Raw genomic sequence first — 16891 nt, forward strand, 5'->3', positions numbered from 1 at the left:
ATAGATAAGATCGAAATAATGTACGATGAATGACAATCATAAATTACTACAAATTACAATGATAATTTCAACGTAATATTCATTTATTACGTTACAAAGACAAAGAAAATTATTGTAAGTTAGATAAGACGTTAAAAACGAAAAAGATTAAGACAAGGGAAACGATCACGGTTTTCATCATTCCCTGAATCAATACGATCCGCAGACAAAACAATAAACCTCTTATCAACTGTAACATCTATAACGGATAAGAAAGAAGAAACAGGAAAAATCACAGAAGTCTTCATAGATCTTTCGAACAACAGAAAGATATCGCGCGTCACATCGTTGCATATGACAATAACAATTTGCTCAATAATGAGGGCCGGAGATCAGACGGCACTCGACAGACAAAGAGACGAGCTTCGCTGTGACGCGACGCCTCGTTGGGTGGGAGCAGCGTCGGGAGTGCGGCAGCAACACCTACGCATCGTGGCAGACACGCCGCTGCGGTGTAAGTAAAACGGCAACACGCTCCACGAGCTATACGTGCACAGCGTGGTCCGTAATTCCCTCGCCGCGCGCCTCCCGGACCACCCGTTGTGGTGTATCCGAAGCCGCGTGGCGCTGGCTTCGTGTCTCGGAGGCGGCTGCACTCCTCTATCGCCGCCGCCGCCGCCACCATCACCACCACCACCACCACCACCACCACCACCACCATCGCCGCCACTGCCGCCGCCGCTGCCGCCGCGAGTCGCCAGCACCGTCACCACCACCATCCCCTGCTGACGGCTCGACCGAGCGCGAGCGGCCGACTCTGACAGTGGCTCGGCCGACCGATGACAGCCGAGGAGGCGTCAGTCTTCTGTGCGCCAGCGTGCCGTGTGGAGCGGTCGCTGTACGCGCGCGTTGAAACGTGCGGAGCAGCACGCGTGGACGGCCAGCTGTCAAACTCTCTGCGTGTGCGCTCCGGTAACGATTCCGGTGAGTCCCCGCGCTTAAGTGAATCATTGCCGTCTGTCGCCCGGGGTCAAGTGACTCGTGATCGTGCCGGCTTGATTTCTTTGATTCCGCGCGTCCCCGCGTAATTCCTGCGCACGTATACAGTCACTGAAAGATGTGCGCCGTCCTCGACATCGCGAAACCGGCATCGAACGGTTTTCACCGAGAGGACGTCCGACGCGCGTACGCGAGTTACTCGTAAAGAAAAAGAAAAAAAGGAGAACGCGTATCCCGCGCGAAAGGATACACTCCCGTTTCTCATTCCCGAAGAGTGACGCACGCGGCGGCGATGACGGAACTCGCCAAGGAGGCGTTCACCTCTCGCAACTACCACCTAGCGGTCGAGCTGTACGAGCGATGTCTGCAGCAGCAGGGCTCGAGCTACGAGGTGCTGCTCGGTTACGGCGACTCCCTGGTCAAGTGCGGCCGCGTCAGGGAGTCGATCGAGATCTACTCCAGGTGCTCGACCGCGATGTCCGTGCCGGCCGAGAGACTGAAGCACCTGGCGACCGCGCTCCTCGAAGACATGGTCAGCGTCGGTGCGATGACGAGCACCAGACGGAGGCTCGAGACGTCCTTCGCGTGTCCCCTGTGCGAAGGTACCCTCTGCCAACCGGTGACCACCACCTGCGGCCACACGTACTGCAGGAACTGCGTGGATCCGTCGAAGAACTGTCGTGTGTGCGGGGTCAAGATCGCCGCTGTGAGTGAAACGAATGTGCTAGTGCAAAGACTCGTGGAGCGATGGTGGCCGCGGGAAGTGGAGGCCAGTCGGGCGAGGCACGAGGGTGATATCCTCATGAGGAAGGGTCACCTAGGTCAAGCGCTCGAGAGATACAACCTGGCGGTTCATCTCGGTAAGGAAATCACGCATTGAAAAAAAAATATTCTTGGTATGATCCAATGAAAAACGTACATCAAATGAAATTCATTGATACAATAAACTTTTAATAGATATTATGACGGTTGCATTAAATATTTTTCATTAGTAAATAATTAGATTCATTAATATAACAAATCACTATTTGTTGATATACTGTACAGGAATGTACCATAATTTAATGTAACATTCAATTAACCAATGAAAAAGTTCAGTCTTCCAATGAACTGTGTTCATAGAATGAATAAATTTATTCATTAAATGTGTACTATAAACATTAACGTATTATTTTACTCATTAAATTAACGATTACATGCATTATAATAATGAAATCCAATGATTCAGTGATAATTCAACGTACATGTTCATTGTTACAATGAATTTTAGTTAATAGTTTAAATAACCTCAATGTTGAAATTTTAATGATGAAATGATAATTTAATGTCCATGTTCATTATTACAATGAATTTTAGTTAATAATTTAACCTCAATTAATCATTTTATGAAACCTAAATCATTATAAGAATAAAAATTAATTCATTGGACCAATTTTAATGATATTTTATGTTGAAACAATAAACAATTTTATTGTATTTACGTACATTTTTTATTCAGTGCATTACTCCTCGTCACGCGCCTATCACGGTGAACACTCCGTCGTATTTGTTAAGTTGTATGACGTATTTAACGTATTAATACTCTTTATCAATAACACGTGCGATTAGAGTTCTCACTCTATTGCGTAGGATAAAAAGAAGCTCTTATTAATTACATGAATCCAGGCAGTAATTTAGGATTAGTGATGCTTTTATGAAAGCTTGTTTTTTTTCTGAGTCTATTTCAATGATGAAAATGTGCTGTTCTATTATATTATAAGTCTATTATAAGCAAACTTATAATATTTAGTTTTCATTGATAAAGAAATTTAGTCAAAAAAACAAGATGAGACACATTTAATAACATTATTTATATTAGGAATTTTAGCCACATAAGTGAATTTCGCATATAGAAATTTAAAGATTTTCTTGGCGTTTTTTTTATAGAAATGTTTTTCAGAGAGTCTCTCTAGCGTTTTATATTGTTTGGAAAAATAAATTTTAATGCGTTTATAAAAAAATATTAATTAAAAAACACTGATTAAGAATGTATGTATCTCATCTTAAAGCATTACCAAAAATATAAATATAAAAAATTTGTAAAATTCATATAAATTATTCCATTATTATACAGCAGAGCATCTGCGCAAAATTCGAATACAATTCTCTTATTGACTTAAAAGTTATTTGATTTTTTATTTGCATTGATTCTTATGTAAAATCGCGTTTTGTAATACTCATTTACAAATTTTATGAGGAAGTAGCATTACAAATTGTATCAAATTTTTTATAAATATTAATAAAGCTCTAATAAATATTTTTGCAAAAGTTTATTTGAATCCGCTTACTTGTTTAAAAGTTATTTATCTAAAACTGTATTAAAATATACACGGTCAATTGCGTCGTATAGTCATTGTAAGCCAACTTTATTTGTTTTGTTTTTTGCAATTGATTTCAAGAATAATTACATTAAAAATTTTTCGTAAAGTTTTTACTGATTTTTGCGCAACTTTTAGCTGTCTTTTTTCAGTTGGTATTGTACGACAAAATCATCAAAAACATCTTTGAAAGATTTAATATATAACAATGTCTAAGAGAAATACAATATCTGTATCTATTGCTTAATGACTATGAATCATAAAGTCAATATAGTTATCCAATTTTGATGTTTCCTATTTGAATCATATTGCTTATCACTTTGACGTATCATATCAGTGTCACAATTTCATGGATGCGTTTATCGTCAAATGCGTCTATGACTTTAATTTCAAATAAAATTAATTAACTCAATTGAGTGTATCAAATTCAATTATTTTCAAGGGAATAACGATTAGAAACGATTCTGTAAAAAATCAGGCGATACCATTTTTAATTTATTCTGTTTGCGGGCAAAGGGTAACAACATGTGGTTATATAAAGATTATTACGAAACACCTAATCTGAATAGTGTTTCTGGCTAGTCGGTAGACTAAAAGTATACTGGTTTATCATTCGCATTTCATAATCTGCCTCAATTTAATTAAAATTACGAACACTTAGTGCTGAAATTACACCTTTTTACAGCACTAGAAAGGACCACATTCCCATTATATCTAGGTTATATACAGGTAAACCAGTTGCTTAAAGTTTGCGATATATTCGTGGATCAACATACGGATACATATTAGATAGCAACAGAGCCAAATCTGCTGCGATAATCAACGGAATCGGCAGTCTTTTAAATAGCATTTAATTAACTTGAAAATAAGAGATAGAATTTCTATCGAAAAATTTTCGGAAATTTCTTCATATAATTATATTATTTGAAGAATATTAATGCTGTAATATTATAAAAAAAACTGGCATAAGAATTGCCTTGACTTTGACGTTATTTCCAAAGAGAGATTAATTTGCGAAAAATGGCTCTAATTGATAGATTTTGTTGAATAATTAATTACAATATTTAAAAGTTAATAAAAGAGTCTATCCTAGGAGGACCGTTGACCTCATCTTTTTTCTTACTCAATTTTACTTATTAAATCCGAAAATCGGAGATAAAATTATCTTATTATCAGTATCCTGATGGATTTCCGTATACTTTCTTTACAGCATTACAGCATTAAAAAGCATTAAATTAAATTAAGGAGCAAAAAAGGTGCATGGCATTTTAAGAATATATATCCCTTTTTTCTATATATTTCTTATTCTCAAATAATAAGATTCATTCTCTCACACATTTTTGTTCTTCCCCTCATTTACTTCTGCAGATCAGTTTTTATTACTCCAAGCTGAAGAGTCTATTAGAAATTATTGATCTCGGTGTAATCAATTCATAAACATCTGTTCTGTATTACTTTAGATTTTAATCATGTACTATGACATTTAAAAATCGACTTCCTTTTAATAGATTTTATAGGAAACTTATTTATTACAATTTTATATTTCACAATATTAAATAGATGACGTACATAAATAAATAAAGTCTTTGTTTAAATAATTTAATATAAAATTTTATATCGGGAGAGAGAGAAAATTTTAATATTTTAAAAATATTTTTACAAAAAAATTTTATAGTCTACAACAAAATGAAAATATTGAATCAAATAACATATTGCTCGCATCTATTTTACACACACATAATATATATATATAAAACTTACATATACATGTTTAAATTAATTAACAAAAATACAATTTTATTTGTTAGCTAATTGATTAAATATATTAAAGCTTAAAATATTATTCTAAAATTATTATTTATGTATGACGTAAAATATTAGTATTTTTTATCTATGAAGATAAAGGTTTAAAAATTTATCGTTTAATTTGAAATTGATTTCAACAGATTTTTGATAATATTTATGTATGTATATAAAAAATTATGTAAAATTATAAATAATCTCTCTGTTTGATTGAGATTTCGAGATTAAGAATTTGGAACATACAATATTTCGAGAATAGAATCGCTGATTTCTATTATTTATGTTTGAATAATTTCTTTGGTAAGATCGTATCTGGAAAGTAATGTAGAAATGATTTATTTCTCGAAAAAACAAACAAAAGTCTCTGCGTTAGAGACGAATAGCAGAGATTAGAATAGCGTTTGATGTTTAACTTTTAACTGCTCTGAGCACGTGAAAGAGTTTTAGTTATACTGAATAATTTTTACATCTATTGTGACATATATCTTGTATGTTTTGTCTACATGGAAAGTTTACTTAAAAAGATGTTATTGATTATATTTATTTAATGTAATTATTATTATACCTAATATAAACGTACTTAATATATCTAATATAAATATAAAAATTTAAATTTTATATATAGTAAAAACCTTTATTTACTTTTATTTATTAGATCTAAAATTAATTAAATTTAATGTTATTTAAGTACAAAAAATATAATTTGACGTGAAATTTTATTTGCTATAATTAATATATATTATTAATCTTTAATTGCAAATTACTTATTGTAATACTAATACTAATAATTAATTGCAAAATATTTATTTAAGCATATGCTAGTTGATACGGTTTTAGAGCACTTAGAAGTTAAAAATAAATTATCGGATTATGTATTGGTATAAGACAAGTAGTGAGATAGGTCAACAAATGATACGTTTCTAGATATAAACTTGATTGTTCAACAGTTCTATAATTATATCTTTAAAAATGAATATTTTACGTTATTTTTTATTGAAAATTAGAAATTATCGAATTTTATTTTTATTGCTCAAAACTTTTTTGTTTTATTTATTAACTTTTCTAAAATAAATATATTAAAAATTTATTTTTAATTTAATAACTTTACAGAAACTCCATTTATTCTAAATAATTAAAGGCAAAGAAAGCAATATGAAACCAGCAGTCATATCATGAAAACAAGAAAATGAAGTAAAATTTACATCATTCCTGCATATCTATTTTATTTTTAAATTAATAAATAGGTTAATTTAATTTAATTGCCATATACTATTAATATACAATCTAGATTTCTTGCTTTCTTTTCTAATAATTGTTACTTGTAATTATTTGTGTATAGCTCTGTTATAAGAGAGAAATAAATCTGAATGAAATCCGTACTCTTTCGTGCGTACCCGAGTGCACCGAACGTGTGTAAAGTGCGTGGAAAGAGAGGCGTCCGCGTTCGACTGCGACGATCACGACGACGTCGACGCCGTTAAGTTCACGGCCAGTCCGAGGTGGTTCTTACATAACGTTTCTTCAAGATATCGGTCTGAATCAACGGCGTCCCATCCGGAGACACGCTACGTCTACCCCATAAGATATGTCGTATAAATATTTACGCGTTCTGAATGAATCCTCACGCCTCTCAACATTTAACTTGCAAAATTGTATTTTGGAATTCTAAACTCTTCCTTCGTTCTTGAGCGCTATTTTTGTGGATTGCGGACAACGTTAAAATTCACTTAATTATACGCGTTTACTTCTAATATTTTTATTTAAAAATTCTGAATATTATTTACATCCTCGAGCACTAATACGCGCTACTTTTGTGGATTGCAGACAACGATAAAATTCATTGAATTATACGCGTTTGCTTCTAATTTATTCTATTAAAAAATTCCGAATATTATTTACGTCGCAACAAAATATTCGCAAAATTCCTTCTCCATATGTTTTAAAACTTAATATTTCCAAACTTTAGAAGAAAACCTATCCCGCTTAAAAAAAATCACTTTTTCTTAAAGTAAAAATATATATAGTATATGGATCTAAAGAAGTGACAGTTAATTAAAAATTTGTGATCATAAAACATATGATACTAAATTTAACAAAATATTACTAATTCTCATTGAGAAGACAATATTAACTCTTGTTGCGAGCTACGGCCGAATGATCGATCGCGTCATCTCGACCTCCTTCGTGCCGATTTTCGAAACGGATTATAGAAGTTATCTATACGATTCTCTCTCTTCGAGGCTATCGAGCTACAGAATTTACCAAGAACAATGACGCGTGTATGCGATAACGAGTGAGCGCTTCGTGACTAATCGACCTCGCTAAGATCGTTCTTGTTATCTTCGTCATCACGCGCACCTTGGAATAGGACCTTCCACAAGAAAAATATTCAAGGGATTATGCATTGTGACATGTATTTGATTAGGTTTTCCGTGCCAGATCGATAGTAAGACTTTAATAAATATGAATTCGAAAATTCATATATTTCCGCTATCAACAACTCATAACGAGAATCATATATACTTAATGAGCATATATGAGAAGTATAGAAACAAATTAACGACAAAAAAAGAAAATAAATATATGCAAACATACGGGTATAAACATGAGACAAGCAATCGCATCGATGTTTCATTTCGGATTTGGAAAGATTCGAATACGAAGAAAAGAACAAATACTTATTGTAAACAAATTCTGACAAACGCAACGATGATCGTAGTGTACCAGCGCAAGATATACTCGATAAATGCGATTAGCGAGTGACGTAGTTGTTTACACGTGTGTGACGTGTAAATATTGCATATAGCATTGGATCGGAATCTTCGCGAATATATTACGCTGTACAATAAATCGTCGAGTTAAAACGCGAAGATTACGTAAAGCGACGTTATCGCTCGTGACGTGTTTATTAATGAGCGGTTTTACGTGGAAATAAAATTTTTAGGATCAAAAGAAGATCTTTCGCTAGAATAAAACGGGCCGCGTATGAGCGCGGTAGGTTCATGCTGCCCTCGGTCGCACCTGCATCGTTCACGTGGCCTACAGGTCGATTACGGTAGTTTTAATAACCTTCTTCAGTGACGCCGCACACTGTACTTTAGAACGAAACTTGTTGGCGCGAAAGAAAATGTATCTTATTTCATCATTAAATTATGTAATAAGTGAAGAAATTATTATAGTCAAATCCTAATTTTATATGAAATTCCTCATCTTAAGAAAGCTTTAAAGTTAAAATTTTTCAAATATAAAATATTTAAAACACATCATTAATGATTGTAAATTATCGAAAATTTAATTTAGAATTTTTTTGTTAGTTGTAATAAGAGAAAAAATTAATAAGATAAATTAACTATATATAAATAAGAATTTTGAAACTTAATATAAAAATCAAAAAGTATGAATAATGTAAATAATTTAAGCTTGAATGAAAGAATACTCTTATTTTGCTTCTCCGAATATGTCTGTATTGCAGACGTCGATGATCTAGTTGAAAACATCTTCGTCAACGGACGAGAATGCCAGAGACACTCAATTTAGTCTGACTAATTCGCTATTTTAATCGATTCTCTTTATGTCCAGTATATTCCTATATCCAGTACATATACATTAATAATGTATTACTTTTTAAATTACGAAAAGTTACATAGAATAAAATATATCAAATAATTTATCAAATAACAATGAAAATATACATCACAATAAATTTGAAACAAAGAAATTGAAAAATCTTATTCCTAATTTGTAAAATATAACGGATCGCAGATTGCATTAATTAGATTCCAATTTAAAGATCCTTATAAACATTTAAAGTAAATAGATGTGTATTATTTTCTTTTAATTATCTTCTTTCTAACGTAAATTGAATACTGGTATTTGAATCTATTACTATGCCATTTAAAAATTAGCTTCTACAATAAAGAACTTTTTTTCTTTTATCTTATTACAAATCAGCCACTTTTACAATTATCTTGTCTTATCTTTCTTTCCTTATACTTTGTTCACGATCGGGTTGCCATCGGGTTGGGAATCGCTGTTTAAAGAATGCCACCCACAAGCGCATTTCGCCAAGACTGATACTCGTCTCGCCGCATATTCGTGAATCCCGGAGTTTCGTTTCTCTAAAGGCAGCTATAATTAAATTCGACGCGCCGCTGCGCTTATATAGTACAAATTTAGCGTGTGTCGCGTCGCGCCGCGTCGCGCCGCGCCGGTGCAACGTGCTCGACGAAATAAAAGCGATGACAAGCTACGAGAAGGAGCACGCTTTTACACTCCTTAACTATGCACGCGAGCTCCATATATCGGACTCGCTTATATAATGATCGTCGACGCTGCTTTTCTCGCAGCTGATAAGCGTCGCAAAATTACGCCGGTGGATTTAACGGCCACAGCTGAACGATTCACGTCCGATGCCATTGTTCCGGACATGCAAATTAAATCGTTTAATTGCTAAATGTTGATTTTTGGTTTTCTATTTCGTAAAATTTTTTGAAAACCTTACAATTCATTTCATAATTGATTTTATCAAATTTATATTTACATAGTTTTTACAGAAACCCAATTGTAATTAGAAAAACAGATCTAATAAACATTAATTAATTATTATATTAATCCGAGTTCGTTTCTCTTTTAGTTTCTACTAAAATTTATATATATTGTATTAATAATAAATATATATTAACACGCATATCCTGACCTGAAGAAATACACTATTAGATATATAAAAAAATCTTCTTATAAGTACATTTTATTTATACTTCTTACTATTTAAAAACGATCAGAAAGAGGAAGCGTATGGAAAAAAATCATCTAATGATATAGTATTGTTAGAAATTATCTCGCGTTATCAATATGAAGTTTATTCATTGTTCCAACTATGTATTGCTAGCACGTTTGTCAATACGATGCGATATCAGAAGTCTCTCAATGCGAAGTGCTTATGCAAGATGAAACATGATATTAGGCTGAGCGTGGTGATAGAAGATAAGGCAAAATGCGTGAGACACTATTTTAGATGCACTTTCAGCCACGTTTGCAATTTTTGTTTATATAAATATGCATTGGAATCGAAAATGTTTCCAAAAATAAACCGATACTAAGTGCATTATAATAGATGGTAACAAATATTTAATAATATCGAGTTCTTTTGTCTTAACTAATAAAAATGTTTAATTACTCGTTAAGAGTACTCGGATTCTCGTTAAATAAAGAAAATTTTCAAACTCTTTCATAATATAGTGATTATATGTAGTAAACAAAATAAAATATTTATATGTATTATATTTAATGTAAACAATAGCAATCCCCTATTTATTTTTAAATTAAATAGTTATCTAATTGATCATACCTAAAGCTAATAATTGATATTTCTGTCAAAAGCTATTCCAAATCCGTAGAAATCGGAGCCATAGTAATCTGCCGATGACCCAATTTAATTTCTACTAGTAGATCACAAATAGCTCTTCATGTATCATTTTCTACTTCAATCAATGTTGCAATAGTCGAGTAAAGCCTTGCCTGACAGAGCCGTGCCGAGCACTGTTGAACTTTACGCTATAAATAACGTGAACAATAGCGCAATGTTACAAAACGCGTTAAAAGCTTTCCGACGCATTAAAGCAGATTTAGCTTTAGCGCATAGACCAAATTGAAATAAAAAAGAAATGGATACGCAAGCGTTTTAGTACAAGCTTTAATTGTAAAGAAATATTCTAGTTATATACAGTGATCCTACATTCTAACTTACAAAAAATTTATTCAATTATCATAAAATATATCCTGCAAGATCTATCCACAATTGTGTGTCTTTCTAAACATTTTTACAAGAGAAGGTTGATTTGAAGCGCGTCAAAAAATTTAAAAAAGATCTAAGAAAAGTTCTCGGAAGGAGATGCTGTACAGAGAAGATAAGTTCAAATAAAGCTCATCCAGGAGTCCCACCTCGGTTTAAAATGATGTGTTTCCTCCAAGGGAAATTAGAAGCGCGACATGCACCTCGGAAAACACGGTAGGCCGCGGGCGTGCATCTCGAGAAACCTCGCGAATCCCTACTCGACCCCGGCACGTGCATGGATCTCTGCCAAATCCGAGATGTCATCGTCTATTCGAGCCATACTCGGGCTCTCGCAGGAGCAGCTGTCACGCGCGCGAGGACGCGACTCCGGCGGATCCTATCGTATCAAGGACGTCCGCTCTCGTGGTGCAGCTCCGACAATTTACAAAAAAGAGCAACGGGAGCAACGATTTTCGGGTCAGGGCCACGCCGATCTCTGGTCCCGTGTGAGGAAAGACCTCGAGGGGAAACTTATTTTCGAGCGAGCCGCCGTGCTCCCTCGTCGCTTTATTTGGTTTACTTTGCAATTCTTCACGGCGAATTATACCGACGCGTTATAAAAATACTCTTTTATTTGCTCTCGTGTCGTAATCTATTTTTTTTTAATTTAGCACAAGATTTTTTATCTTTTGTGGTGAGAAATATATTTAATTTTAAACACACACACACATTGAATTAAGACACACGCTGGTGCCTTGGGATAGAAGTAAAATACGAACCGATGCACAGACATTATTACATTTGAACAGATTTATCGAGTAATGAGTTTCAGTGATAATTCACGTAGAAGATATCTTTACGATCTACTAAGTTACTTATGATTGTACTCTTTGACGATAATTTATATTCAGGCTGAAACAATATAATGTCATGTGCAGTACGTATATATTTTGTCTTTCCATTCTCAGCTCAATTCTCAAATAGATTATCATCTTAAATTTAACATATTAAAGTTGATCTATCGTTAACCTGAAACTTAATATAATTGTGACTACTACGAGCCAAGCGCTTGTAACATTAAAGTTGACAATGTGCGGACAGTATGACAGCAAATAAGACGAGCTACAACGGATATGTCATCTTGTTATATGAATCACGCGATGGTTTATTTAAATCAGTTTCTTTAATCTATCAGATATCAGATGTTATCATATAGTAATTTAATTATTTCTAAATTACTTTCAAATAATAAAAAAAATGTTTGCAATTCTTTATATGTATTTTATTTGAATTTAATCTAATTTACATGGCACAACATTAGATACTTATTTCCCTTTTTAAATTATATTTAGCAGATGACAATATTTATGTAATAATGCGAATTAAATTGTTTCATTTCTCAATTTTGTAGTAACTTGATTGGTGGCTATGTGATTATATAAAACTTTAAGAAGCCGGCCTATCGTCGATATGTATGTTCAGAGAAGCTAATTTTATCACAGAATAATACCATAAAAATTTGCACAATGCTTTGAATCTTTCGTACGTGGCCATATGGTTGTTCTGGGAGTTGAAAATTAAATTTTATACATACAGTTATATTACAAAAATCGAGATAAAACCAGCTCTTGAAATGGACAATTAAGAAGGTTCGAGCAAAATCAAACTTCAATTTGTTTAAAAATATAGTATATTCTTTAAAGCGAAACTAATATCATATTAAAATTTTAAACCGATTGACCGTGTAATTTTTAAGAAAAAAAAAACTAAAATTAGAGTTTTATGCATGTTGACTTATGACAGATGCATTATATATGCAGGGCTGGGCAAAATACATCATTAAAGTATTTAAAATACAAAATATAAAATACTTTTAAATTTTTATTTGAAAGACAAAATACTTTTTAATTTAATCTTTCAATTATAATAATATATAATATTAAACTCTCCCCTTCAACAGTCCCCTCCACTTTTAAAGAGAGAAAGAAAAGTTGTTTTACTCTCTCACGGAAAGAACAATTTTGCTGAAATCCAGATCTGAAAATAATTTTTGTTCAATAGTCAAAATTATTTTGTGCGAAAGTCAAAATGATTGCCAGAATATCAAAACGTTTTGTAGCAATACTTGTCAGTTTTAACATTCCAACAAATTATTTTGATGATTCAATAAAAAATTATTTTCAGATCTGTTTTTAGCAAAATTTTTAAGTCTTTCAACAAAATCGTTCCTTCCATGCTTACACTCTTTAACAATCTCACTGTCCTGTATCAATTGCTGCACGAGAAATCTGTTTATTAATGTGAGATTATGAAATTTGACTCTAATGACTTGATATTGCTTGAAATTTGACGAAAATAATTAGTGTCGTTAATTGTCATATTCATGTCAATTGTTAATTGTCATGAGAAAAATTTAAGTTACTATTAATTGTTGTCAAGAATTTTTATCAAATTTCTTTAGTATTTCAAATACTGTATTTCAAACAAAAGTATTTGAAATATGCCCAGTCCTAATTATGTAACTGATATATTACATAATTACATACATTTAAAATGCTTCAATTTACATAAAAATTAATAATTAGTTAGAGCAAACCTTTTTTTACATCTTTGCAAAACTTGAACTCCATCCATCATATAATTTTTTGTATACAAGCAAAAAAGTGATGAAAGTAAGCAGATAATCTCACATGGCCTATCAGTTTAATTTCTTTTTAGTGATTTTATTCATGATTTTGCATACTAAATATCGTTTGTTTCATATTATTTCATTGAATATACACGTAGTTTTAATATTTCATCCAAATTATACAAATATTTATGATTTTGTTTATGAATTTGGGTGGGCCTTGGTAAGGCACTCCAAATTTTCGGCACTTTCTAACGAACCACCTTAAAAAACGTTCTGCGAGATATTAAATTATATCTAAAATTCTTGCAAGATATTTATGTATTTAAGAATGACCAATTATATAGATTTTACGTGTATATTATAATTGTATAAATTTAATGTATAACATAGAATTTGTTGCGCGGATATATGTATATTCAACAAATTGTTGCACTTATTTATAATTTCTTTCTTAAAAACGCGTTATGATGATAAATAAATACGTCAGTATTATTGCGTAAAATGTCTTGTATATTAGCAGATACTGCAGTTCTATACAAAATGCCAACAAAAGAAATTAAGGCCAAATATGCCATGTATGTCACATTATATAAAGAATGGTTACGCGACGCGAACCTTTGCAGATGCAAGCCGAGACATTGAGATTCGAAACGCCAATCGTGATGACACGAAGCGGGAAGACGCGAGATAATTTTTAAATTTAAATAGATTATTGCGGAATAACTAATTAAGAAAAAGAAACGGGTGCTTTACGATGTCCGTGAAGATACCGTTGACAAAAGTGGGTCATGTCCTCGATCCCTCTCCGATCGCGCCCATCCATCAATCGAAACTCGATTCGTTTCATTCGTCCAATATTACTGTATTTCAACTTACACATTCGAATAAAATTATTAATTATATATGCCGTATAGGAGATTTTAAACATTATGAATTAGCATAATTGTTGAAAATTTTGAAAATATAAAAAAACATAGAAAATAAATAGAAAAAAACACATTTTTGGCGTAAAACTTTAGTATAATGATGAAGGTGCGATAATAAGGATCTTATTAGTAATGTTTTCTGCAGATTTCTCTGTAGAGTAGATTGCCCAAGTGTCAGTTAATAAGATCCTTTAAATATTATAATATTAAAATTATTATATCACGAAAACAAATTGCATAAACTTTGTGCTTGTTGTTTAAATCATTTATCCTTTTTTTTCTTGAATTCTTTTATTATTGCCTATTATTATACATTATTTTATCAAACATAATTATTTTGCTAATGGAAATTATAAAATATTTCTAAAACCCCAAAATGATATCCCGTTATAATATGCTTTGCCTATGGTACAGATTTATTACTCATATAAAAATCAAAAATAGTAAATGAATCTTGTAACGTAAAAACACGAAAATTTATTTTGTAAATAATATATCTCGAAAGAAGTTGTATTAAATTAAACAAATAAAATCCAAGTTGTGTTATCTTCAATGTATTCATGATTTAAAAAAAAAATTCAATTTTAAAAATCAAAAATATAATATCATAAAAAAAGTGAAATTAAAATATTATTCCAAGTATATCTATTGTAATTGCATTAAACGAATACACAATGGTGGAAACCAAAAAAACCGTGTCTAAAAGAATGTAATAGTGGAAACAAAAAAAGGCAAAATAATGACATGTCAAATAATGAAAAAGAAGTAAAATCAAAATGTTATTCCAAGTATATTAATTAGAATAATCAATATCCTAAGATATATCTCTAAAAAAAAAAATACCAAATTACCAAATAAAGCCCAAGTGATACTATCTTTCATTCTCATGCATTAAAACATAAGTGGTAATAGTATTGCATATTTCAATAAAATGAAAGAAATTTTATTACAAAAAATTAAAAAGTGTATGTATAATACTGGAAATTATTTTTAATTATACAACTATTTTTAATCAATAAAACCCAAGTGGAATGTACCTATGATAATAGTTATTAAAGGATTTATTACTCATATAAAAATGAAAAATAACAAATGAATCTTGTAACGTAAAAATTATAGTTTTATTAGCAATTGGTGTATTCTTGTCTAGCCTTGTGTCAGAAGCCAGTACATCCGCTATGCACCTTACTTTCCGCATTTGTTTTTTTTATACAACTTGTTAATTGACTCTACGTATAGCTAATGTTTTTTATGTACGTTGTATTAACAGCATTTAAAACAACCAGGTACACTCAATCAAATGTCTATATCTTAAATTTCTTTCATTTTAATGGCGTTGTTTATTTGCGATATAAAAAACAATTGAATCTAAAAATCGTATTGATCCGTAATTTTTATTTAGCTGTATTTTGAAATAACTACACAGTTTGTCAATTTTTTAATCAAATCCCTGAGATACCATTCGTTGTGACGGTCTCATTATGTTGTAAGCGTAATGTTAATCTTTTTACATTTCTTCAGTTGTTTTTCAATCTCCCGCGCATTTGCGATCTATCTCACGACATTTACCCTCTAGATATCTAGCGAGACATTTTTACATGCAATTATTGATCTTTTTTTGAGAACTCACACGTCAGAAACGCGAGTTCTCCCACGACTTTTGCCCGCGACTCGCGAGTTACGCGATCGATATATATACATAATAACAGCGTTACGCCCGAGCGAGTCCACGGCTCTTGCAAATCCGCGAGTGCGTTTCGGTTGTGCAATTACCGCGAAGCGAAATTAATCCGTCGCAGGCACAGTCGATTTGTGTCAAGGCGACGACAGAACAGCAATCCACACGCCGGTTTTCTTGCATTCGAGGGTGGCACAGACGACACGAAAGCGTGCGACCAGCGTGCAAGATGCTATTTTTATATTTTTATTCTATAACATTAATCCTAAGAACATATATTAGAATCCAAAAGAACAATAATATACTTAACTTTACAAAATTTATCAGTTTTTGTATATAATATTATTTTAGTATAGCACTGCACTTTTATGAATATATATTATATAATTATTTTTTCTGATAAAATTTCAAATAATAAATTTATAATTATATTTGTGAAAGTAATTTTTTCACACATTTATTGGTACTTATTGGTAATTATTCTTCTGTAATTGTTTATATGGAAACTTAGAATATTCTCATTTTCCTTTAACAATTAAAAAATACGTCATTTTGTACTATTTTAGGGTAATTTTAAGTCCATAAACTCCTGCAACAAAATTTATTTAAATTTATTTGTTATACAGGGTGTCCCGTAATGACCGGACTAACGCTTAAGGGTAGATTCCTGAGATTATTTTAAGACAAAAGTTCCAATACCAAAATGTTGAGACCATAATAATTTTTGAATTATAAGTGTTTAAA

The 16891-nt window shown here is 32.1% G+C and overlaps 1 protein-coding gene across 1 annotated transcript in view; it reads left to right on the forward strand.

Moving 5' to 3' along the window:
- Positions 1-769: 769 nt before the first annotated feature.
- The window catches only part of LOC105455737 (LON peptidase N-terminal domain and RING finger protein 3), a 52542-nt gene continuing 36420 nt past the window's right edge, over positions 770-16891 (forward strand). The window contains exon 1 of the mRNA XM_011699275.1: positions 770-1838. Within this exon, the coding sequence (XP_011697577.1) occupies positions 1271-1838 (568 nt within the window). The 5' untranslated portion in view covers positions 770-1270. The remainder of the gene's footprint in view (positions 1839-16891) is intronic.

The sequence above is a fragment of the Wasmannia auropunctata genome, unplaced genomic scaffold (assembly GCF_000956235.1).
Source record: "Wasmannia auropunctata unplaced genomic scaffold, wasmannia.A_1.0 LD335861.1, whole genome shotgun sequence".
NCBI classification, from domain to species: domain Eukaryota; kingdom Metazoa; phylum Arthropoda; class Insecta; order Hymenoptera; family Formicidae; genus Wasmannia; species Wasmannia auropunctata.